Genomic DNA, 24899 nt, shown 5'->3' with positions numbered 1-24899 from the left:
GAAGAACAAAGAAACAAATGCATTCCTGTTTGTGCAGTAATATTAGCTTGGCTAGTTTTTTAGCTAACACTTAGTTTCTGAACAGGCCTCACGTCGATCATGTTCATGACTGTTGATATTGTGGATTGTGTGTTTCTGTTATTTTGAATTCTGGATTGGCCCGTGCTGCCAGGCACAGCTGAGTAGACCTTGCTTTGGGCCAAATATTGGTCTTTAACTAGCTTTGGGGCATATGAGAAATTAAGCTTGGGCTTTCACAAGGTACCTGACTTTTCTCCTTTTCAGCTGCTCAAATGTAAGAAAAAAAAAAAAAAGTCTTGGTCCATGTGAAATAGAGAGAGACTCCTCCTCCTACTGATCAGTCCTTACAAATTAATATGGAAAGCGTGGGAGAAAAATCAGAATGCTGTCAAGGACTGTCCTCTAAAAGTCCATGATTCGAGTCATCGGTCCAGGAGACCCCGAGTCGACTCTGTTGTCTTTTACCTGACGGTGATGGAAGCGGGAAGGGCGATAGAAGTGAAGGGCAGCGTGACACCGGACAGCGCGAGGCAGTGCAGCGTGACTCCACCCTGCTGGTGGCGCTGATGTCCTCTGCTCCGCTGGTGACTGTCAGTGAAGTCAGCAAATCACTTTTGAACCAGGCGGCAGCACAACCTCCTTTACTGCCGTCCACTGTGATTGACTCTTCGGCTGACAGCGCCGTCAGCAGCCCGGCGGGAGAGACGCTCCGTGGCGCAGTGGGATTTTAAAACTGAACTATAAGCAGGACGCACACTTTCCCTTCTCTGACTGTGTGGAGATCTGATGTTTTCGTATCACAGATGATGAAGAAAGCAATTAAAACCAGAGTCTTACAGGCAAAAGCATGAGACTCAGAGAATCCAGCAAGGTCACACTTGGTCCAATCACTGAACGTTACGGTTGGATGTGAGTTTCGAGCGTCAGTTTTCCAGCATGGCAGCCACGTCTCTCTCTGATTGTACCTAAACAGCGCAATAAAATATGTCTGTGAGAGCATTTTAGGTGAGAAATAAACAATGCAGTAATAGAACCTTAATTCGTATTTTATCAGCAGTTTGATCTGATTGTCGAAGGCCCGTTGCGTCAAGCTGGAACGACTCATTTGCATAAAGCTGAACACGGGTTGTGATTATGAATATTTCAAATATGGCGACTGGTCCATCACTTCGCTGTGTTGTGTCATGCACCATGTGGCTGGATCTCCTGCTTGACTTCCATTTACGAATCAAGTACCTTAATTCTGCCTCCTTTGCTGCATCACTTTCTACACCTTCCATGAGTTTTCCTGAGTTTCATGACTATCAAACTTGGAGCCATGAACTAGTCTCTCTTAACCTGATACGCCAGATGGTTTGTTATACAGAACCATCTGGAAAGTCGTCCATGGAAAGTGTTTGGAGGGCAGGCACTTTCAAGAAATACTTGGCAGGTGACTGGAAGAACCATCTGCATGTCACGTCAAGCACAGGCTAACTACAACCAATCAAATGAGAGGAACATGGTCTAGCAGGGCTCTTACCAGAATCAGTCCAGGAGAAGAGCGAAGACATCTTTTCCTTCTTCTTTCAATGAAGAAATACAGTTCTGATATCAGTGATGCCATAGCAGCATCTACGCTGACCTTTGTAGGAGCTGCCGTTGTTGCTCCAGCAGCTTCTCATCAACCCACTGAAAACTACGCTTGCTTATAGCTGCAGGTTCTTCCTCATATGACGCTTATTGGTCAGAACCATCGAGGTTCATAACCTGAACGAAGCCTGGCGAGATGGATTCTCAGATCACGTGACCTTGTGTGATCTTGCGTTACTGCCTCACGAGTTAAAGTCTCTCTGCGACTGTCTCTCTTTCACAGTTGGTGTCTATGTTATCGCATGAACATTTGAAAAAAGAGAAGAAATAAAGCATGCACACGCGCACACACACACACACACACACACACACACACACACACACACACACACACACACACACACACAGTCGCACACAGTCACTGATCCAGGCTCAGTCTTAATGAGACAGAGAAAAACGCTGACACAAGGCAGGGGACCCAATAATATTTCCGCGGATGGACCCTCACAGAGCAAATAACCTTTTTGTGTAGCACTGCATTCTCATCCAGTCACCAGTTATCTTCACAGGACATTGCTGTCAAAGCAGATTTCTTTTGGTATGCAGGTACACTCCTCACTGTATTAGAGTTGGGCTTCTTTTTGCGGCGCATTAGCATACAGTGCCGGTACGCATGAGACGAGAGGGATTTTATCACAGAAGAGTAGAAAATATGTTGTGTTTGGAGGTATTAGGAGAGGGGAGCAGAGGGGAGGGATGAGAGGAGATGGGGAAGAAGAGAGGACAACAGAGGGAGGAGGAGAAGATGAAATGTAAATTATCCGCTGTAGGGAAATTGGGCTATTGTACCAGAAAACAGTAAAGCAAACAGAAAATGAATAAGAATTAGGCAAGAGGTCTGCTACATGGATACATCTCCTATCAGGAAATTATTGCCACATTTATTTTTAAGACATGAGTGAAATTACACACAAAACACTGGATGAGCTCTGTGTCAGCCTTCATGCTGCTGTGGATCTGTACATTTTATCTGGAGGGAAGCCTCTCAGGTGGTTTCAAGAATCAGGATCAGACTGGAGCGAAAGCTTTTGGGGTTGCTGGTGAGCAAATTCGTTGAAGTGAAAACCTTTGATCTATTTGCGAAACACTGAAAATGAGTCATTTTCTAGACCCCACACGCATCTGTCTTGTCAACTGTCACAAGTCAAGGTAACATCGACGTGCGATTTAAAACTCTTTTGTTATTTTCCAGCATGCATAACTTTGCCACATCACAGAACTTAATACATTGGTCTGGCTTTTCTTAGACCTTTTCCATTTCAGAGTTAATGTGACTGAAGCAGTTTATCTGCTGAAAAACATGCAGCAAGGTAAAGCTGAATGAAGGACCTGACGCTGCTCTCTCACACGTACTGTATGTGACACATCTCTGAAGCCACTTTCTTCATATCACAATAACGTGACAGGGAGATAGATGGCACCTCAACAACCATTATCACAAGAAGAAGACGCCCTAAGTGGCCTCACACTTCGTGGTGTAGCTACACTTGGGAGCAATGTAGGCAGCAAAAGACAGTTCTCAATTTCTAGCTAGAACATGTCTCAAATCACCTCCCACCATGCTAAATCCCTCTGTATTACTCATTCTTTGTGCTTTTACACTTCAATTTTTGATATCAGACTGCAATCCGATTGGCGAAAAGACACATGAATTAGCAGACCACCCTTGGGATTTACCCACCAGGGTGAAACAGAGCAAAATGGCAGCGGAGTTTTATGCCAAAGCGACTCCAAATGAGACCCTGCTGGATGTCTAATGTGGAGAAAAGTGACACAAGATGAGCAGAAGGAAACAAAGAAACTGAAAGAAAGGGGCAGAAAAGAGGAATTTCATGTCACCTGCTCAGTGAGAACGAAGAGAGGTGGAGGAGAGATTTCTTTAGTGGGCGAGTTTCCACTAATGGCCACCAGCTTGGACCATCAGGACAAAACTGATGAATGCGTGCAGAAATACTGTATATGCTGACATGCATGAGTACTAATTGGCTTCCGAAAGCCTGTAGATAAATGACAATTACTTTTAGGTGTGCACAAAAACACACACACAGTCACACACAGCATGTAGCTGCCGGTCCTATAGATGAATGCGTGTAGGCTAGCCGTGATATTGTGTGGATTATTGAACAGGATGTGTTAGCATATAATATGTCAATGTCACAGTCAGTCTCCCAGCAATCCCCCTAGGTTTCATCTTGCGTGTGTGTGTGTCTTTGTCTGTCCTGCATGTCATTTATTAATAGCCCCGAGCAGTCTGTGTGTGTATATATGGAGATACAGAGTGTATCTGCATGGACCGAGTCGCCATCAGTCACTGTTTAAGAAAGACCAGATGGCGAATCACATTTATAAGGAGCGATCAGCTCAGCTCTACTCTCCCTGAATTCAGCTTCGTATGAAGAAAAGTGCGCCTGCTCTCACCTATGACCAAACATTTCTACTCTGACCGGAGCGGCCTTCAAAAATGATCATGACCCCAGATTATGGAGCGACGTGTTGGACGCCGCTCTCCGCCACCAACTTTTGGAAGACAGTTTCAGAGACCTGATTCTTTTTCCTAGAAAGCATTTATCAAATCTGTCATGAACAAATAAACAGAGGTCATTTTAAGTTGTAGGAAGTGACCAATATGCTCTTTTTTTTTTAAAGTGAGGAGACCCTCTGCTGCTCAAGAGATGCTAGGCTAGCTGAGTTAGTGGGACAAACGCAATGGCTGATTTCCATGTGATCCAGCATTTCTGCTGGAAAACGCTGCTCTGCTCCTCACCATTGGTTCATTGCATGTTGTTTGAGCCACCATTCTTCATGCAAGCCACTAAATCATGTAATTGTATTGACCAACATTGAGAGTGTGTCATATTTGAGTGCACGCTCATTGAGACGGAACCACTTTTAAGCTCCAAAATTCGATATGGGTAGCATTGATGGTGCCATTAGTGTTATAGGCTGGTCCCTCGTGTTGTTGAGTATGGAGTATTGATCTCCCTTTGTGCATGTTTTCATTGTTAATTGTATCCTGTGATGATTGATTTGTGTTTTTGGATGAGCTCACTGATCTCTGCTCCTCTCTCCCTGTGCATCCCCCTCTTGTCCTTCACCTGATTTACTTTTTCATTTCCTTCTCACATCCTCTGTCCCTTTTCCCCTCGTCTCCTCGTCCTCTTACTCACCTTCCTCTCGCCTCTCTTTCCTTCTGTCTCCTCCCCAGCCTCCCCCTCTCCGTGCTCCTTCTCTGTGCAGGGAAGCAAGACACTGCAGAGTAAATCCCTGCTGAATTCCTACTACTCGGGTACACACTTATATACACTCGCAAACACACACTCTCTGTCACACACACATAATGTTTGAAGATGCTTTAGGCACTGATTCGATGGCTGTGGAGGCTGTGGAGTTGCCTGCAGCTGAGACTGACCTGGACAAACTATCCCTATAAACGACAGTGAAGAAAAAGCTCTGCAGCTCCTTAATGCTTTTACCAATGCTTGTAGAGCATGTTAATGGTCCTCAGCTCTCAGCTAGCTCCTGTTCTGTTAGACAACTGTGCAGAAGAAAACAAATCTTACACATGGCAGCAAACAAAGAGCCAAACTGAACCTCTTCTGTATCTTTTTTTACTGATTGTAATTCCCGCTTGTATCTCTGAGCCCTGCAGACAGTGACATCCAGGTCAATATTACAAAGGATTTTACTTCCTTTCATAAGCATGAGGGCAGACCAAATAAAGCCAATGTCTGACCTGACCGATGTTTAGTGCTTTTATTGATTGGCCGTTTGTGCTTCCTTTTGTGTGTCATGTTGCATGTGCAGTGTCCAAAGAGCCAGTTCCAGCCACAGCTTCTATAGGTGAGTAAAAGCTTTTTAACTCACTTTAATTTCCTCTCAGTCCGTACGGAGAATAAAGATGTGACTCATAGCTGCTATACTCCGGCGCAGCTCTCACTTGTGTGTGTGTGTGCTGGTGTTTGCGTGCATGTGCGAGCGCGAGAAACAAGTAGAGCAAAAGTTAACGAAAAGGCAGTTTCACACACGTTCAGGCGCGTAAAACGTCTGAGACTCACATGGAAAGCAATGTACTTTCCGTGTGTGTGTTTGTGTGTGTTTGTGTGTGTTTGTGTGCGTGCGTGCGTGCGTGCGTGCGTGCGTGCGTGCGTGCGTGCGTGCGTGCGTGCGTGTTACACATGGGCAAAGTGAAATGTCAAAACCATTTTCCAGGACCCTCTTTCTGTCTTTTTCCTCTTCATTTTTCCTCCCTCTCTCCCCTTCTGTTGGCCAGATTGAACACTTCTTTGCCAAGGAGATTGGCTGTGGCCCCTGCCAACGTGTGACATGTATGTGTGTTTGTGAGAGTGTGTGCGTGGCCAGTCTTTGTACGAGTATTACACACACACACACACACACACACACACACACACACACACACACACACACAGAGGCATAAGTGCAGTGGTGACATTTGTCTGCCGGTCTCCCTTTACGGGAGTGTTTCTGTTTTATGTGATAATACTTATCAGCCAGCTGCCACCTCGTCATCCTCCTGCCACACCTCTTCTCATCCATCCTCCTCCTTCCTGTGGCCTGCCCGCTCTTTTCCTTATACCCGTCATCATCACCTGTCTGCCTCCACATCACTCCCTCTCCCGCCCTTCCCTTTACTTCCTCCTCCTCAAACTACTTCCTCCATTTTTTTGAATTTTTTGAATCCCATTTTTCTTTTCAGCTCTACTGTTTTTGTCTTACATGCTGTATGTTATAAATGTAATCAGGCCTGATTGGCCAGCAGCCAATTTTTTGTTTTCTTCTTCTTCTTCCTCTTCCATTCCCCTTTCCATGCTGTTTTTTCTCTGCGCTCTCTTTCCTTCGTTTCCATCCTGTTCTGTGCTCATCATCAGCTGTTCTTTCGTCCTTTTTTCACTTCCATTTCTCAGTCCCAACCTCCTCTCCTCTCCTCTCTTTCTGGAAAGGGCATCTTCTCCTGAAACACTGTTGTTAATCAGCCGAATCACTGCAATACCTGCTGAGCTCATGCGTTATCTGCCCAGGAAACACAGAGCCAGACGTCCAGAAAAGACAAATTACTGTGATAGACACCCACTCTGCATCTTATCTACTCCATAAAATCTGACCGGACGACAAGAGGTGGTCAAAAGGGGCAAGAAAACCTGAAAAAAAATCCGGCAGCGTGTCTGCCTCACATATTTAAAATGGTTTACTGTAGTCTTCACCAGCGGCTACACGGGGATCTGTGCCATTTGCTGATGCACATCAAGGCATGATGAAGCAGAATGCAAAAGAACGCTCGAGTGATTTGTGCAGCGGCACAAATTTGCTGTCATATATCTTCACAGGGTGATGTTGTTAGCGTTTTAGTCGAACCATCTGTTCTCTCTACAATTAGATAGAAAGACAAGAGATGTAAAACAAAACTTTCATCATTACTGGGGAGGAAAATCTGGTGTTCACAACAAATACATGACGTATACTGTAGAGTGTTTTCATTAGAGCGAGGGTGGCGTGAGAAAGCTTACAGATGCAGCAGCAAAAGTGGAAGAAGAAATAAGAGTAAGGATGTTTGTCATCCATTGTTCTGTACATCTATCTTCTGTCATCTGTTAATCCATCCCTTGAGTCCTACATCCATCCATCCATCCATCCATACATCCACCCACTCGTGCCTCTAATCGCTCAACACTCCCTCTCATCTCCACTCCTTCAAGCCTCCCAGTCACTCATACATCCCTCTTCTGTTCTTCATTTTCTTTCATTTCATTTCACTCTGCTTTTCTCTGCATCTATCCATCCACCTTCCCTCTCTTCACCGCCCCGCCTTCACTCCTCCTTTCTCTTTAACTCATCCAACTATTGCTGCTGCTCCTGACTTTTTACTCCTTTAATCCATTTGTCCATTCCCCCCAGGGTCACCCGTCTATCCACTCATCCCATCTATATGTCCATCCACTCATCCATAATCCTTCCATTGTCCATTTGTTCATTTCCTCATATCTGTTAATTTGTCCATCCACCGCTCTTGGTCTCCATCACTGTCCACATCCACTCCTCTTCTCCTCGTGTAATTGATTCAATTAATCCCCCATCCATCCATCCATCCATCCATCCATCCATCCATCCATCCATCCATCCATCCATCCATCCATCCATCTCCCTTTGTAAATCCTCTCTTCCCTCCACCTGTGCTCCACTCTCTCATCTCCCCTTTCGTACCTCCCTGCAGCGCTTCTTTCATCTGCCCATCCCTCCTTTCCTCCATCCATCCATCCATCCATCCATAAACATCATATAACCGCAGCGCTGGACGCTGTTTGCACATCATGCTGAGCTTTGCAATTATTTTATTGATTATAGCAGTAAATTAGCAGATGGAGGGCCTGCAAATTGACCACTAAGCATGTTGCTGTCATCATCTTCATCATGATCATCATCCGAGGCCAAAGAAAGGTGGATAGAGGAATGAAATATAGGATAATGAGGAAGAGACAGGGATGAAGATCAAATTAATTCATTTTGAAACAGAGACTTGTTTGCTAGTTTGATCCAAGCTGAGATGTGCTGCTGTTTAAGGTTTAAGATGTTTTTATCCAACCAAAAACATTTCTTCCTCTTTAATCCTTTAAACAGTTTTCTGAGTTGAATAGTAGCAACTTTGCATTGATTGCATTACTTTAATTACTTTCAGTCTAGCACTACAATACCCCAGCTAGCTGTCTAATTAAAAAGAGACCACACTTACTGGCTTCCTCAGTAAATATCCTCATAAATTTCAAGAATAAACAAAATGCCTCTTTTTTGGCTCAAGACAGGAGTACAAATGTGGGCCCATAGACTAAAATAGGCCACCAGAACAGAAAACTGCTAAAAGAATTTTCATTTTCGCTGATTCCTACACTTTAACACTTAACACTCCCATTGAATCCATTAGGTTGTTCATTTTATCTGAGGTGGCTTCCATTGGTGGCTGAATTCAATCACTTAACAAATGGATAGAAAACATTTCATTTTTAAAGTAAGAATCCAACATTTAGACACGTTCCAATACCTTTCAGGCTTTTGAAAAGGGATAATGGTACCAGGAGCCTGAATGGTGCCAGTGAGGATCGTTTTTTAATAGCTCGAAGAGAGACGGAGAGCGTGGAGAGAGAAGAAAGTTATTAAGACGACAGTGAAAGAGACATACAGATTGAGGGATCAAAGACGGGAGAAGGAGCTTGGGTAAATCCAGTATGCATTGCAGAGCAGGGTTTAGCTGTGTGTGTGTGTGTGTGTGTGTGTGTGTGTGTGTGTGTGTGTGTGTGTGTGTGTGTGTGTGTGTGTGTGCGTGCGTGCGCGTGCGTGCGTGCGTGCGTGTGTGTGTGTGTGTGTGTGTGCGTGTGTGTGTGTGTGTGCGTGCTTTTGTGTGTGATCGTGTGTGTTTCTTACTGAACCTGCTGTATAACCTTCTCCATAGCTCAGGTGTTTTCTCAGCTATGGAAGTAGGATTTCATACTGACGCACATAAAAAGCATCCACAGAGACACCAGCACTTACATACATAGTTTAGCAAGTATACAAATATGTGCATAAAGACACAAGGACACAGCAGAAAGTTACAAATATGCACAGAAGTACAGACTCACACAAATCCATATGCACACACACCCAGCACAGTGTTAACACTGATGCCACGTAAATCCACTGGATCAGTAGAAAGCCACAGCAGCATAGCGTGCATTTCATGTGCAAACACGTTTTCCTCTAAAAATCAATTTCTCAGACACTGATGTATGTTAAAAGGTTACACAACACTGTTCTCTGTCAGTTCACAAAGCAAGCGTCAGCCTTTTGTGCCAGGCCAAGGACAGCCCTTCGCTTAGCACAGAAGTCATGCTTTTCCATAGATCAGGAGCTTTTTGTGGTTAATTAGCCACAGAGTGGCAAAAATGCAACGATACAAACCATCCAAAGACATCTCAGGAGGCTAGGATGCTGAGAAAAACACTGAAGAACTCCATATGAAACTAAAATCCCCCCTTGCACATTCTTGTTTGCCTTTTCAAGGGCATCTGAAAACCAGTCATATTTTAGAAATTAGACCAGTAATGGATTGAGAAGCAAAGGCTTTGGTTGATTTTGCAGGTGACAAAATGCCCACTCTCTTTATATGCTGCTTATTTATAGACAACCCAAGAAGCTGGCTAAATTACTCAAACATCAATAACATATTCCCATCTCACCTCCTAATATTAAAGCCAGAACAGCATCTGTTTGAGCTTTCAGTAACTTCAGTGTAAACAAATGAAGGAAGGGTACGTGGATGGATGAGTCAACCACAAGTAGCTGTGGTGCATGAGACTTAACTAAACTTTAACCACTTCATACAATTAACCATGTGTCAGAAAAGATTTCTGGCAGAAAAACTTTGTGGGTTTGCAGTGCAGTTATCTGAAAGCCCGGTGGGTCTCATGCAGACGCTGAGGGGAACCTTGTGCGTTTGTCTGAGACGCAGATGGACATGTCAAAGCGTCGGTACTTGACGCTGTGGGATGAACAGGTTCCCCACAGAAACACAGGAACATATGTGATGTTCCCTTCACATCTGCTGCTCCCACGTCCTGGCTGAAAAAATGTGTTCCATTCAAAAAATCAAATCAAATGTAAAAGCAGCACTTCGACAATCTGCATACAGAAGTTCTATTGGAAAAAAAGAGGATTCAGAGAAGACACGAGCAGTCAGGAATGAAGGATTCTCTTCTGTTTTGTGCAAATTAGATCCAAATTGTTGAGTGAAAGTGTGGATGCAGAGAAAAAGCAGTGAAAGCAGGTTCAGCAGACCAACGTGCATATATAATAGAAAGAGGAGCATCTTTGATTTTTCAATGCATATTTTACTGAAGTAAAATATGAAATCTCTGCAAGTAGACCTCGGCGGTGTGACATTTTTCTTTTCTAATGTGTCTTTTGGTGGCTATTTTGAAGATGCACTGCACTTGAAACACTTCAGCAGCAGCCATGCTTCTGCACGGTGTCAGTAGAAGTTGGTCCAGAGTCACCTCCTGTGCAGAGAGCTCATAATTTCTATCCACAGCCCTGCTTGTACTGGAAGATGTTTTTCCACAGCATTACTGTGGGGCAATTATTTTCTCCAGTCTAGTTCAGCATAGCATTAGGCTGCATGTAGGGTGATTATGGCTAATGGTAGTCATTTTGTTTGGCCATAATGTGGCAGTGCCGGGTAATTGAAGGTGAGAGCAGGGTTGAGAGATAGTAATTTTTAACTTTTATGTGCTCAGGGAAGATTGAGCCTCTGTGCTCTTTTCCAGCCACATCTTGACTGCCTGCTTACACAGCTTATATTCACGTGTAGTGGTCTCTCCGTCATGCTTCCTTTGTCAAGTCTGTATGACTGCATAGTCTGTGAGTCTTTGACAATCTGTCCCATCCTCTTGGGCGTCCTCTTTCATCATACGTAGCTACGTATAGATTTATAGAAGAGTACTAAACGCCAGCACTACCAAAGTCAATTTAGATTGTCAAGGATGAAAATACAGTAATGGTGGAAGTTTATTTCTGTTGTGGTCCTTCAAAATGTACTGATTTATATCCGGATTAGTGCATCCAAACACGAGATGACAACCTTTGGTCAGGTGAGGCAGTGAATACAGTGAAAAGAGAAGAACAAACTTTATTTTTACAATTTGAAGATCATGTCTTTACAGTTTTTGTGTTGCTATCGTTCTCATGCTAGCTACTGAGCTCCTCCAAGCAATCCAGGCTGTCTCTGAAATCGCTTCCTATTTACTATGAAGTGCACTATATTTACCTTTAAATTGAAATCCAGATAACGTCTATTGTAAAATCAATCTAATGTTGCATTGCATACTAACAGTTCCGACATGCAGTGCATCGCATTAGCAAAACATCCTCATATCTCAACTCCCAAAACGTTAATGTAATGTAAATGAAGTACATTATGTAAGTTGAAATACACGCGGGACACAAAGAGCTCCTCATATGCAGACTGTCTTGCTTTTTCTACATCACCTGACTTCCTCCTTTGCCCCCTCATAATTACTGCAGCTGCTCGACTTCACAGCCTAACAATAAATGTAAATATGGGTCGTTATAACCTGCTCGCACAGGCGACCGTTTTCATTTTATTTTATTACTGTATATAAATGCACAAAATTACCGCTGCGTGACCCTTCAGCTGTCAGCAATGACACAAAATGAATATGATTCACATGTTTAAAATCTCAATATTTAATTGTCTCTTACACAGGGAGCAGTAAACGAGTGAACGACTGATTTCAGACACAGCCCAGGAATGCGAAACACATCACTTTCTGTGCTCCGGAGGATTTCCTCGCCTATAAACCATTACAAGACACCAGCTGTTCAGAACAACAACTGTAAAAGTTGGATAATTAAATTAAAAAAGAAGCTTGAGTCACTTTTATCTTTTATTTGGCCATTCACAGTAGCAAAGCAGGCATGTCTTTGTATGAAAATATTGCATAATATTACTTTAATCCTTCACATCTCTGTTAATTATCCCCATGCATGCAGTCGTCTATACTAACATACTGAGCAGCAGGAGGCAAACAGTGCTCCCTGCTCATCGAGGATATGAATTTAATCCCACTTTCTTGGCAGAGAGAAATAAGGGAGGTGTCTATCTGTCTGCGAGTCTCTCTGTCCACCAGCCTCTTCCTGTCTCTGGTCCTAACTTGAGACAGAATTTCTGTTGAATAAGAAACTCCTGTTAAGCAGATCTGTCCACCTGCTGTGCAGCTGCTTGGTGGCCTCACAGATCACTGTGGAGGTAACTTACATGCAAACACCCACCTACACACACTTGCATATCTCTGTTCAACTCCGGTGCCTGTTTGTTCCGAAGGAGGAGGCTTCATACAAACACACACTTTGTGAGGACTTTATGAGTCAGTGTTTTCCTTTCTCATGTCAGGAGAAGCAGGTGAGATGAGGTAAACTGCTTGGATACTGTCTAGACCAGTTGATCTCTGTGACCTACAGTCCAGATATATATTCTGCTGCTCCTCTGTCTCTTCTTAGCTCATCACTTCTGCTGCTCCTTTTCTCTGGCTTGCCGTCGCCGCCACTCTCTTTTGTGTTGTTTGTCGTTCATCTCGTCCGTCCTTTCCATCGAGTTTAAATTCAGTTTTTAAATCATCCAAGCTGAATCTGTCCGAAGAAAAAGAATCGGTACACTGCTAAATAATTAAGTACCAACTGTGAGTCTTGGTGCTTTATTAGAGAATTCTCTCTCTTTGTTTCACAAACTCGGTTTATTTCTGCCTCATCCATTCTTTATTTCTATTCTTTCTCACTCATCCCTGCCTCTCTTTACCCTCCAGTTATCTATTATATATATATTAGTACTGTCAATCGATTAAAATATTTAATCGCGATTAATCTCATGAATGTCGTAGTTAACTCACAACTCACTTTTAATACTGTTATCAACATGGAAAAGTGGATCGGCTTGCTTTGTGCAAATGTTTTTTTATTGAAAACAACAACGTGTAGTGTTTTATTTCACACTAACATTCTCACTTTGAGCAGTCATTCACATTTGAATGAATCAAATCTCACACAATTTAACACTGTCAATAAACAGATGACAAAAAATAAATGCTTGGTTACAAAAAAGCCCCTTCAGCAAGCCTTTCTAAGAGATCAAAACAGGGTGATACAAGATAAAGTTACAAAGTGCACATCATTGTAAACTAGGACTCAGGCTATAGTGCAGTTAAACCATGGCTTAAACTTTCCTTTCTTAAGTTTCCTTTGAACATAACAGCATCCATCTGCCTCTGTCGAAAGCCGTCCACTGTCGCCTGGTTTTGACAAGGAGGCGGCGGAGAATTCACATTCGCCGTGTGTTTGTCCATCAAGTGGTATTCCGGTGCTCCGGTGATAATGCAGGTCACCCCGACAACACACACAGATAACTTTGGTCTTGTCAGTCGACCCATCTGGCAACTTTTGGAAACTAAACTTTCCATTCAGAATATTGTTCGCATCCATTTCGGTGTTTGGCGCTTGACATCCACACAAACCAGTAGCCTACTCTTTTACAGCTAGCGAGCAGACAAGACCAAACACGTTGTTTTGTTTCCAGTTTACAACCAGATCCTGTAGTTTTTCTTACGTTACTAGCAGTGGCCACAGCTCATAAAAAACTACAAGTTCACCAGGTCACAAAGAACGATAATCTCGCGATTAAAAAAAATGACGCCGTTCAAACTGATTTGCGTTAACGCCTTAATAATACAATATTTTTGCCAGCACTAATTTCTATATATATCAGGTTTCATAAAGTCTGAAAAATGCCTTTAAAATAGGCAAAATGGCTGGAGTGGAGGAAAAAAAACATGGTGCCTGAAGTACAAATACATAAATTTGGTACAAAACATGCACTTCAGCTGCATAAGACAAAAAATCCCTCAAAACGAATGCACCTGACAGTACTGCTCATTAGCTTTCAACATGGGCCTGAAACGGAGGCTGAGAGGAGACTTTTGTTAACTATGTGTGTCATTTCTCATGAAACGCTTGATACCATCAAGTTTAGCTTTATTGTTTTAGCATTGAGTGCAGTGTTTGCACAAACTGAGGAGAGTATGCGATCAGTTTATGCAGTGAAAAAAGCTCCAGTGAAAGAATGAAGATTGCTTTGGACAAACGTGTGAGTAACCCTTGATGCTGTAACTCAAGGCCGGCCATTTTCCTCTCCACCCGCAGCCCCTAATGGGCTCAAGGATCTTTTTATTTCCTGTTTCATTTTCCACTCTTTCGTCTGCCACTTTCCGTCCACGTTTCCCTCATTCTCTTGCTTCCCTCCTCCTCTGGACAATGGCTCAGCTGCACTTTTATTTTCCGTCTTTTATGGTAGCGGCTCACTGTTCCACTACAGGCAGTAATGTGTTTCAAATATCAGAGCGATTTTTCATCCATACCGAAGAGAATTCCACCAGCTTGCCTCTGCGGCAATAAAATGAAGTTGAACCTGACCTTGTGCTTCATAGAAAGAGGAAGGGGAAGAGAGAGGGGTGATCTTTCCAGCTGAAGCTTATCCACCGTTTTTTTAAACGCTTCCTGCTAAGATTTCTGTATTTGAGCTGCACAAGTGTGTCCAGCTCTTAACCATTAATGTTGAAAGGTTTGCAGAGAATTTTCTTTGCATTTTATCTTTGACTTCATATATGCTTATTAATAAACGTGAAGCACATTTCCCCTCGAAGCAGTGATACAGCACAATGGATTGTCTTGGCTAACTGCTGCATATTTGACTGTAACTGGTTTTCAAGCATGTAGATGATCATGGTTAGATTTTATTAGTGTGTAATGTTTAGCATAATTTCAATTTCCGCTTCAATTACTGTTTGACTCTTCCGGATCCAATTACTGCATGTGTGTGTGTGCCGGCTGATGCATGCTATACGAGCAGCGTCTGTGGATGATGTCGTCCTCTGTGAGGACAGACAGTCCGTTGCTACTGGAATGAAGTCATTTCTTTAGTTTGATTGGATTTAACAGTAATTGCCAGTTGGGGGCATCAAGGATCTCAGTGAAGTATATTAAATTATACAATGGGTACAGAAAACACTCACTTGTAATTGGCTGGCAGCTGTCCGTTAAAATTATATATAATTATAACTTGAACAGAGCTCTGATCAACAGCTTAACTGTGTTGTCTTTGTACATAACGACATCCTGCACTTATCATCTACAAAATGTAGAGGCTCACGTAGACAGACAGCTGGCTGGTTGTGTGGAAGGGGTTAAGAGTTAGCACGGTGATGCTCTGAGCCGAAGCCATCCATAACTGACTCTTAATAAAGTCACAGGGTGGGGGGAGGGAACTTTATATAGCACACTGCCAAGCATGAAGGACTGCATTAACATACACACTCACTGACAGTGTAAACGGCCTTCATACGTGCGCGCACACACACACGCACACACACCCACACACACACACACACACACACACACACACACACACACACACACACACACACACACACACACAAACACCAAAAACTCCCAACACTCACTTCTCTCTCTCTCTCAATCAATGCCTCTCACTTACACTGTCAAATACACACTAGCTGCACACTCTCAGTGCTCTCCATATGTCTCTCGCACACACACACACACACACACACACACACACACACACACACACACACACACACACACACACACACACACACACACACCCTTGTGACTGTGGGGTCAATAAATCTCCCCATTAGCATTGAGATGTCTTCATCATAGTCAGTGTTGTGGAGCTGCCGCTATGACTCCATTTCATGCCTGGCTTAATGCATATTTGACCTTGGTGTGACTTAACACACACACACACACACACACACACACACACACACACACACACTGCACACACGCACACACACATGCACCCAGAGACAGACACACCCATATCTATACACAAAACATCACATATTGAAAGGTAGGCATGAAAAAGCACACATTCATATTAGTGCAGGAACACATACACACACATAAACACACATAAACACACACACACACACGCACACACACACACACACACACACCCATGTACTGTGCCAACTTACGTATTTGCATTCAACACACACCAAATGTGTGCACACCTGTGACCTTGGAGGGATCTGCAAAGAGCCCTGGGAAGTTTCCATAGTCTCAGAGACAAGGGAAATGTGTGTGTGTGTGTGCGTGTGTGTCTGTGTGTGTGTGTATTTTTGCATGATTCTGTGCATTCAGGAATATCATGTTTCTCCATGTGTGCGTCTAAGTGTGTGGTGGCAGTGACACCGTCAGCGGGCCACAACCAGTAACGACTTAAACCAAAGGAAGATACAATACAAACACATAAAAAGTTAATTAGAATTAGAGCAGGAAGTAGAAAAAGAATGAGCTGTGAGAGAGAAAGCCATTAAAAGAGGGATGAGAGGAGGAAAAGAGGGCAAGAAAGGCAAGCGAAGGGACAACGTCTCCTGCTGGTATTCACGGACTTCACTTGAAAATGTCAGTGAGTTTGACAAATGCTTTCAGGAGGTTCAGGAACAACAGGCAAGTTTACCGTCAAGTAGTTTTCAGCTCAGCTGGAGTGTAAACCCTTTTTACAGTAACCAAACAAGGACCGAGTCACGGAAACCAAACGTAGTCAGACTTTGACATCTGCTAAATATTCTGCTGACACAGAACAAATTCGCATTAAGAAATGTCGTAAATATGATGCCAACTGGAAAATGTATTGACGTTTTTTTACCATTACGACTAAAGCACGAATGGTTTACGTCCAACCATCCGTCCCAGTCTCCAGCTGCGACTCCCGTGCAGCATTAGGATGGGCGTCCCGCTTCTCCACCTCATTCCAGGCGTATTTGCAGAAGCAGATGAGCGGTAGGAGACGGGCTTGCATGAGGAGTGCAAAGGAGGATGTGCTGAAAGGGAGGATGAGAAGAATTCATACAGATTTATGTGATAAAACCAAGTGTTGCAGCTGAAGTGGAGACGCAGTGTGGAGGAGGAATGTAAAGTACAACCTGGTCCTGTTCAGTGAGCACATCGTGTTTGTCCTGACCTCTCCTCAACTCTGTACTCCTGTCGCTCCTCCACCTTTCCCCCTCATCTGTCTCCTGTCCCGTTTCTCCTCTAAACTCCCCTTTCTCCCCTGCCACCTCTTCTTCTCTTCTCCCTCTATCTTGCCTCTTCTCCTGATTTCTTCTTCTTGTCATTTGTTATCGCCTCTCTCTTCTTCTCATTCTGTCTTTTCCTCTTTTATCAAATCCTCCTCTCACACAACAGAACAGCTATTTTTAATCGCAGCGTAACAACAATTAGATCGATTTCTCTGTTTTCTCGTCCCTTTTTCATTTCTCGTGGACGGACACACACACACACACACCCATGTACGAGCTGCACAGTGACCCATGTGGCTGACTCATTCTTCATTCGCTTAGGGAAGCCAGTGTTTAGATTGGCTTACAGAGGAGCCACTTCAGGCCACTAATGAATCCACAGCCGTCATTAACATGCAAATAGCTCCATTAAGAAAACATAGTCATGCAGTTTTATATTACAACCTCTTCCCCTTCTGAGACGCATATACGCACGTCTCGCTTCAGTGAGTCTGCTGGCCTGGCCGGTTGTCAGAAGCCATATTGCCACAGCACCGAACAAAATGACGTTTTATTCATTAAATGAGAAGATTAGAACGTGAGCTAGTTGGGATTTTGCAACTCTTTAATGATAGAAAACTTCTTTCAACTGTTGAAAACGTGCCTGTTTTTGTAAACACGTCACATTTTGGATTTTCCCCAAAGAGAATTTCAGCTTCACCTGATTGGCTGAGGCACAAAAGGTGACCTGCCAATGAAAAGAAGATAGGAGATGGAAAGAAGTAAACCTTTACATCATATCAGAGCCTCCTCCTCCTCCTCCTCCTTCTTCTCTCTCTCACGCAAGGTGGATGCAGCATTTCTCTCGTTAACTTTTACAAGCTTCTCCACCAAACTCTGGCACGGCTCTTGACACGTGACACTCCTTCATCAGTCCCTCTGTCCCCTGAAACCTCCATCTATCCCTCCATCTGTCCTTACTAATAGAGCCCGTACACTCATCCAATCAATCTGTCGTCCCTTAATTGAAGGAGAGATATTCTAATTAACTGTCTTCACGTCATGCCCACCAATCAGAGCTCAGGGTGTTAAGTGACTCATTTAACTCGCCGCTTGTCATCGGCGACCAATCTTCTCTCACCTAGAGATCTAGAAGGTGTCCATAGGGAGCGCAGTGTGTGCGCCTACTACACTAAGTGAGTGAGTGTGTGTGTGTGTGTGTGTGTGTGTGTGGGGGGGGGGGGGGGGGGGATGAGTTGGGGGTTGTCAGAGAGGGGAGTCTGTTGTCATGGTAACATCTCTTCTTCTTCTCTCTCTCTCTTCATTAACAGACAGTAGCCAGCCCTCGCTCGCTCAGCCCTCTCTGACCCTGCAGAGTTTTCCCTATGGAGGCTGCGAGTCTGTGGAGCTCTCCTACCAGAGTGGTATGTGCACACAACCTAGGCAGTTAGCCACTTTGTTCGATGGTGAGTTAGACAGTCAGGTCGGTCAGCTAGTTAGTCAACTGTTTCGCTCTTTGGTCAGTTTGCTGGTTGAGTAGTTCAATAGTCAGTCAGTCAATTAATTTGGTAGTTGATTAGCTTAAAAGTTAGCCATTGGGTTGGTCAGTTGGTTAGGAACTTAGTTAGCTAGCTAGCTAGTCAGTCAGTTTCAAAGCTACCTGGCTAGCTAGTTAATCAGTTCATTTATTAGTTTGGCAGTCAGTCAGTAAGTTAGTTAGCTTGTTAGCCAGTCATTCATTCACTAAGTTTGTTAGTTACTTGACCAGCTAGTTGGTCAGTTTGTTTATTAGCTGGCCAGTCAGTGACTCAGTTAGCTAGTTAGCCAGCCTGCCTGCAAGTCAGTCAGTCAGTAAGTTAGTTAGCTAGTTAGCCAGTCAGTGAGTCAGTCACTCAGTTTGTTAGTTACTTGACTAGCTAGTTTCAGTTTTCAGTTTTTGTATAAGCCTGTCATTCAAACAGTTAGCTAGGTAGTTAGCCAGCCTGCCTGCCAGTCAATATGTGAGTTAGCTAGTTAGCCAGTCAGTCAGTTTGTTTATTAGCTGGTCAGTCAGTCAGTCAGCTAGTTAGTCAGCCAGCCTGCCTGCAAGTCAGTTAGTAAGTTTGTTAGCTAATTAGCCAGCCTGCCTGCCAGTCAGTCAATCCGTAAGTGAGTTAGCCATTTACAGTAGATAGTAAGTTATTGAGCCATGCGGTCTTCAAGCAGCTGACTAGTAGACACACAATTTTAGCAACACTCTTTAGAAGTCCTTTCTGGGACAGCAGAGTAGTTTAATGATTGAACAACAGATATACTAAGCTAGTTAGTTATATATAGAAGAAGTCAGTCAAGTTAGTTCCTTGTTTGGCTGTCAGTATACTGTACTCTCAGAGGCCTGCAGTAAGACTTCACTTAGCTGTTAGATAGATTACATGGAAGCAGAAATACTGAATCAAAAGATAAAAACACTTTGCTGCTTTTGTTTGCTGGTTCGATCATTGAATGGATGTTAGTGATTCACTACATGGAGACTGATTAGAACTATAATAATTTTCACCATGCATCCATCCATCCACCCACCCACATGCTTACTGTATCTTCCCTCTTGTTTACATATTCATATCTTTCTGTTTCTCTGGAAAACGTTTCTGTTCCTGCAGGTCAGTTCCAGGCAGGCCAGTTTCAGCCGGCTATTCGAGTTGCCGACCTCCTCCAGCACATCACCCAGATGAAATGTGGACAGGGCTATGGTTTCAAGGAGGAATATGAGGTGAATAGGCACACACACATGCACACACACACGCACACACACACACGCACACACACCACACACAAGCAGGCTTATAATGAGAACAACAGTAAAATAGGCATCAATCTTTAGATTGACAGTGTTACAAGCTGCTATTAGTAAGAAGGTCAAAGGTCTGCAGCTACAGTACCCAGATAATAGGCATAATAAAATGTTTATGTAACCCCAGAATATATAAATAGAACTGCCGGTAAAACAGTGAGTCAGACAGACGGATTTTCCTTCGTAATAAGCACAGGTACTGCAAAGCCCGAAGCTAGACTGGCATCATGTCTGGGGTGTATCCCTGCCTCTTGTTAAGTGCAGGATGGGATATGCTTCAGCTGCCCTGTGACCCTGAATCCCTGCAAAGTTTCAGAAAGTTCAAAGCAGTTTTTGGCTGAAAATGTAATAATAAAATCACAGTAAAGGTGATCATTACAGCAAGCAGAGTAAATCAGAATCTGCCTCAGCGGCTAAGACACGGGCATGGTGCAAATGAGTCATTTGCATGAGAAAATATTAAAAACTATTTAGACTTTTATGTAACGTCTGAGTGTTTGCCAGGGCACGAGCTATCAATTTTCAGTTTAATATTCAATGTAATAATCTGAAAATAAATAAATAAATAAACAATGTTTGCATCTTCAGCTCTATAGCTTGGTAATTAGATTCCTTTATTTTGCAAACGTGGCATCCATATTTCCTCCGTTTCCCTGTTGTCGCCTCCCAGTTGTGCTGTGTGTGTGCGTGTGTGTGTACTGTATGTATGTGGAAGGACGACTCATCAATTTTTAACTCTTTACCTCATCAATATTGATGGCTGTAAAAAACAAACAGCAGACAGTAAAACAAACTTTCTGTCCCTTACTTTCTTTTCTCCCCAGTTTCTCTTTCTTCTTTATTTGTTTCTCGGTCACTTGGTTTCTTTTTCTCATATCATCAGTTTTGTTTTTTTTTCTCTGGCAGTGATTTCAGTGGTTCTCTTTCACTTTTTTGCTAGTTCGTTTCTTCTTGTTCATCATTTCCCTCGTTCTCTTCTCCTGACTATCATTTGCTCTGTTCAAGCCTTCCTGTACTGCTTCACTCCTTTTATTTTGTCTTCTGTACATCGTGTTTCACCTCTCTCTCTTCAGACGTAAGCCCGTGTTTGTCTTTTTTCCTCTTCGTCTTCCTCTCTCTGCCTGTGCTGACTGTTTGCTTTGAGCACAGTTTATCCCAAACAGACATTTTCACAATCATTCTTTGTCATGGGCGCTCTACCATGGGATCATTTCCCTTCTAAATCCTCATTCTCTCGCTTTCATTCATTTATCCCTGTAACAAACTCCTTCTCCTTCCTGTCTTCACTTCATTCTTCCTTCATTTGCTTTGTCTCGGCCGCTGAAAACGAATCGAGGAAGAGTGTATCTCTCTCTCTCTCTGTCTCTTTCTCCCTCCCACTCCCAAAAGAATGAATATTTTCTATTACCGTCTCTGCATGCGTGATGAAAATTGTCCCTCCGTGATGCCGTACGTTATATTTTCATTTGCTTCCTGTCATTTTGGTTTATACCCATGGACACGTTTCAGGGGAGAGCAAATGTGATTTATTCTCCAGGGTGTGTGCATGAGCGTGTGTGTTTGTGTGCGAGAGAGAGAGACAAAGCTGAAGCTTTATTAGCAGTGCTGCTAGCTGCCACCTGTCACGAAGCTAATGGAGAAAGACACACTGACAGCACACGTAAATACAAACACACATTCTACAAACAGCACATATAATCTCATGTCAGAGCTTCATCTCCGTCTGTCTGAACGTGTGTTTGTGTCTGTGTGCATAAAAAAACGCTTGTTTTTTTCAAGTTGGTGTGTCTCTGATGAACTGTTTGTGCAGTATTGTCCGAAAGCATTTCGTGTGTGAGCGTGTGTGTGTGTGTGTGTGTGTGTGTGTGTGTACGATGCCACCCATATGGTTTCTTCTTGTCTGCGTGTGATGTGACCTTCAGTGCCGAAGCCCATTAACCCCACTAACACCGACAGCAGCCATACTGTCAGCATGCCGCTCCCCACTGGGATTACACCTTTTGCATTAAAAAGACTATTCTGCATTGTTTGAAGACTGGCCAGTTGGTCGCATTAACGCTCTGTCCTATGCAACCATCTCCGAACACTTCATGTAATGTGGCCTATAATGCTGGTTCACTGAACCTGATTAGCTTTCCCGCATGGTGAACCTGAAGTTGTCTGTTCTGCATCTCTTTTTTAAACATGACGAACATGTAAAACGTTTCCTGGAGGAGACCGTGTCGGTCATAGCCACTGATTAAAGTGTACTTCAACTGTATTTTTAGCATTTTAGAGAGTACAGTCAGCTACTTTTTGGTCAAAAGTTTCTTCAACCAAGCCTTGATGAATTGTGGGTGACAAACATGCTGTAAAACCAACATGTTTCAGCCTGGTTGGGAGTTTTTAAATAGACATATATTAATAATTTTAACTATTATTATTATAGCAGGAAGGAAAACCGAAGAGCCCACTCACTGGTACAACAGAGGCCGTGTGTGTGTGTGTGTGCGTGTGTGTGTTTCTTGTCCTTCCTCCACCCACCCCACTCCATGTTTTATATAGAATATTAATAATCTAAAAATGCGATGGAATTCAGATGAGAGGAGTTTGATTAAGACGGTCTTGTGTTTTCAGGTTGAAAAAGGGCAACCAACCTACTCTTTATGCAAACCAGCACACACACACACACACACACACACACACACACACACACACACATAGCCCTCCTACATACACCTCCTACCTAAAATGCCCAAAAAACAATTTTCTGCCTAGTTTGTTGTAAATGTATGTATGCAGTGTAGAAAATACAGAAGTACACACACACACACACACACACACACACACACACACACACACACACACACACACACACACTCTCAAGCCCATATGTCACTTTAAAAGAATCCATTTTCTGCTTGACTGAGCGATAAGTTTAGGTGTCTGTTTCTGTCACAGTGCATTTGGATAGTAGCGCGTGTGTGTGCATGTGTGTGTGCGTGTGTGTATGTGTATGTAGGTCATGTCACTGTCTGAAAGTGAAAGCTGTTGTCTGGTCTTCTTAAGCCCTTAATGGACTCAAACAGGACTGTTCACCCGTCCCTATAGGACAATGACTCTGTGTGTGTGTGTGTGTGTGTGTGTGTGTGTGTGTGTGTGTGTGTGTGTGTGTGTGTGTTTGTGTTGTAATGTGTTTTCTAAAATAGTTCACTGTCCATATGGCGACCTTTGAGAGTTGGGGTTTGGTAGCTTAGCACAGGCGCTCACACACACATTTTTTAATTGACACTTATGGGATGTCCACCTGCAGCGTATGCACGTAATATTGTCACACGTTCTCACTCACGATTATCTTTATCACAAATCTGTATCATGAAACTTGTACTGTACTGTAATGTGTGTTTCCCTCCCACTTAAAGCACATGCATGCACGCTCATGAACACACACGCACACATGCACATTTTGTCCTTGCTGTGTTTGTAGGGCTTGTCACACCAGCCAGCATCACAGCAGGGAGACAGGACAATCTGTCTTCTCTTCTCCAACAAAGGACTGACAGAATATTCTCTTTCGGAGCAAACACATGGTTCAAAGTGCCCAAACTTTTCTCACCTCCCGTAGTGTTGACCTGCACTTTTTCCTTTCGCACATGCAGGAATATATTTTGTTGCGTTGCTCCTCACTGCTGGCTGTGTTTTAATTCAGTGTAGGAATTTAAGCGCATTACCTCTGCCAGTAAATTTGGAAAGGGGTTATGTTTTCACTGTAAGTTTCGCAGATTTGGCTGAAATGTGGTGAGCAGTTACCTGGCCAAAGGACAAACTGGCCTGACTGGGACTGATGGATCTGGGATTTCTTCCATGTGAATGTTTCCAGTCATAACTTCTTTACTGTGTTCATGTTCTAGTTGGAAGATCTGATATTTTGAGCATTCAAATTGGCCAAAGCAGCTGGTTTTTATGCATTTTTGAGAGGAAATTACCAGGGAAGCTCACAATAAAGCAGCAGGTGGAGAGTTCTTCAGTGTCTGGAGGGGAGAAGTGTACCTTGCACTTTGCAAAGTGACTTCTTGATCCACTCTTAAACTCGCTGCTCCTGGTCTTAGACTACATCACTGCCACTCAGTTCAAGCTCAGTTCAGATGTCACCTTCAGACAAACCTGTCTCTGAACACACACTCCTGACAGTGAGACCAATTCAGTTCAATTGAACGATTGCTCATAATTTGAACTTCTTTTTATCTAAGTGGTTTTTATGTATGTTTTACATCGTGAGTGTAAATTAGAATCAGCCAGGTGGACGTTTTTATTCGGTTATTTTATCTTTTGAGAGTTGAATCACATGTGGCCTGCCTGCGAGCCGTGCCATCTTCTGAAAACTCACAGTTCTGTTATGTTTCAGCCATAACCCCCTCAGCGCCCTGAGTGGTAAAGAGGATGGTCTGTTCAAACTATCAGCTGTCTGTCTTTTCATTAATATTCATGGTACTGTTTTAACTCTGCCTGCCCATGTGTCAGTGTACAAGCTCTGGGCATCAGGCCATATGTGCATGCATATTTCTGTGTGTTCATACCTCAATATGAAACTCTTGCTGTGTGTGTGTGTGTGTGTGTGTGTGTGTGTGTGTGTGTGTGTGTGTGTGTGTGTGTGTGTGTGCGCGTGTTTATGTTCAGGCCCTGGCAGAAGGACAGACGGCACCCTGGGAAACGGCCAAAAAGGACGAGAACCGCAACAAGAACCGCTATGGCAACATCATCGCTTGTGAGTACTGCGATGACATAGATGACTACTCCTG

General features: G+C 43.4%; 1 protein-coding gene across 12 annotated transcripts in view; it reads left to right on the top strand.

Moving 5' to 3' along the window:
* ptprt (protein tyrosine phosphatase receptor type T) overlaps positions 1-24899 on the top strand; it is a 320800-nt gene that overhangs the window by 244525 nt on the left and 51376 nt on the right. For all 12 annotated transcript variants that reach the window (XM_070992933.1, XM_070992915.1, XM_070992925.1 and 9 more), the window contains 5 exons: positions 4859-4939; positions 5458-5493; positions 18623-18715; positions 19931-20040; positions 24778-24865. In XM_070992933.1, coding sequence (XP_070849034.1) covers positions 4859-4939; positions 5458-5493; positions 18623-18715; positions 19931-20040; positions 24778-24865 — 408 coding nt within the window. The remainder of the gene's footprint in view (positions 1-4858; positions 4940-5457; positions 5494-18622; positions 18716-19930; positions 20041-24777; positions 24866-24899) is intronic.

The sequence above is a fragment of the Chaetodon trifascialis genome, chromosome 3 (assembly GCF_039877785.1).
Source record: "Chaetodon trifascialis isolate fChaTrf1 chromosome 3, fChaTrf1.hap1, whole genome shotgun sequence".
Taxonomy (NCBI): Eukaryota; Metazoa; Chordata; class Actinopteri; order Chaetodontiformes; family Chaetodontidae; genus Chaetodon; species Chaetodon trifascialis.
This window is presented reverse-complemented; position numbering and strand designations above follow the sequence as displayed.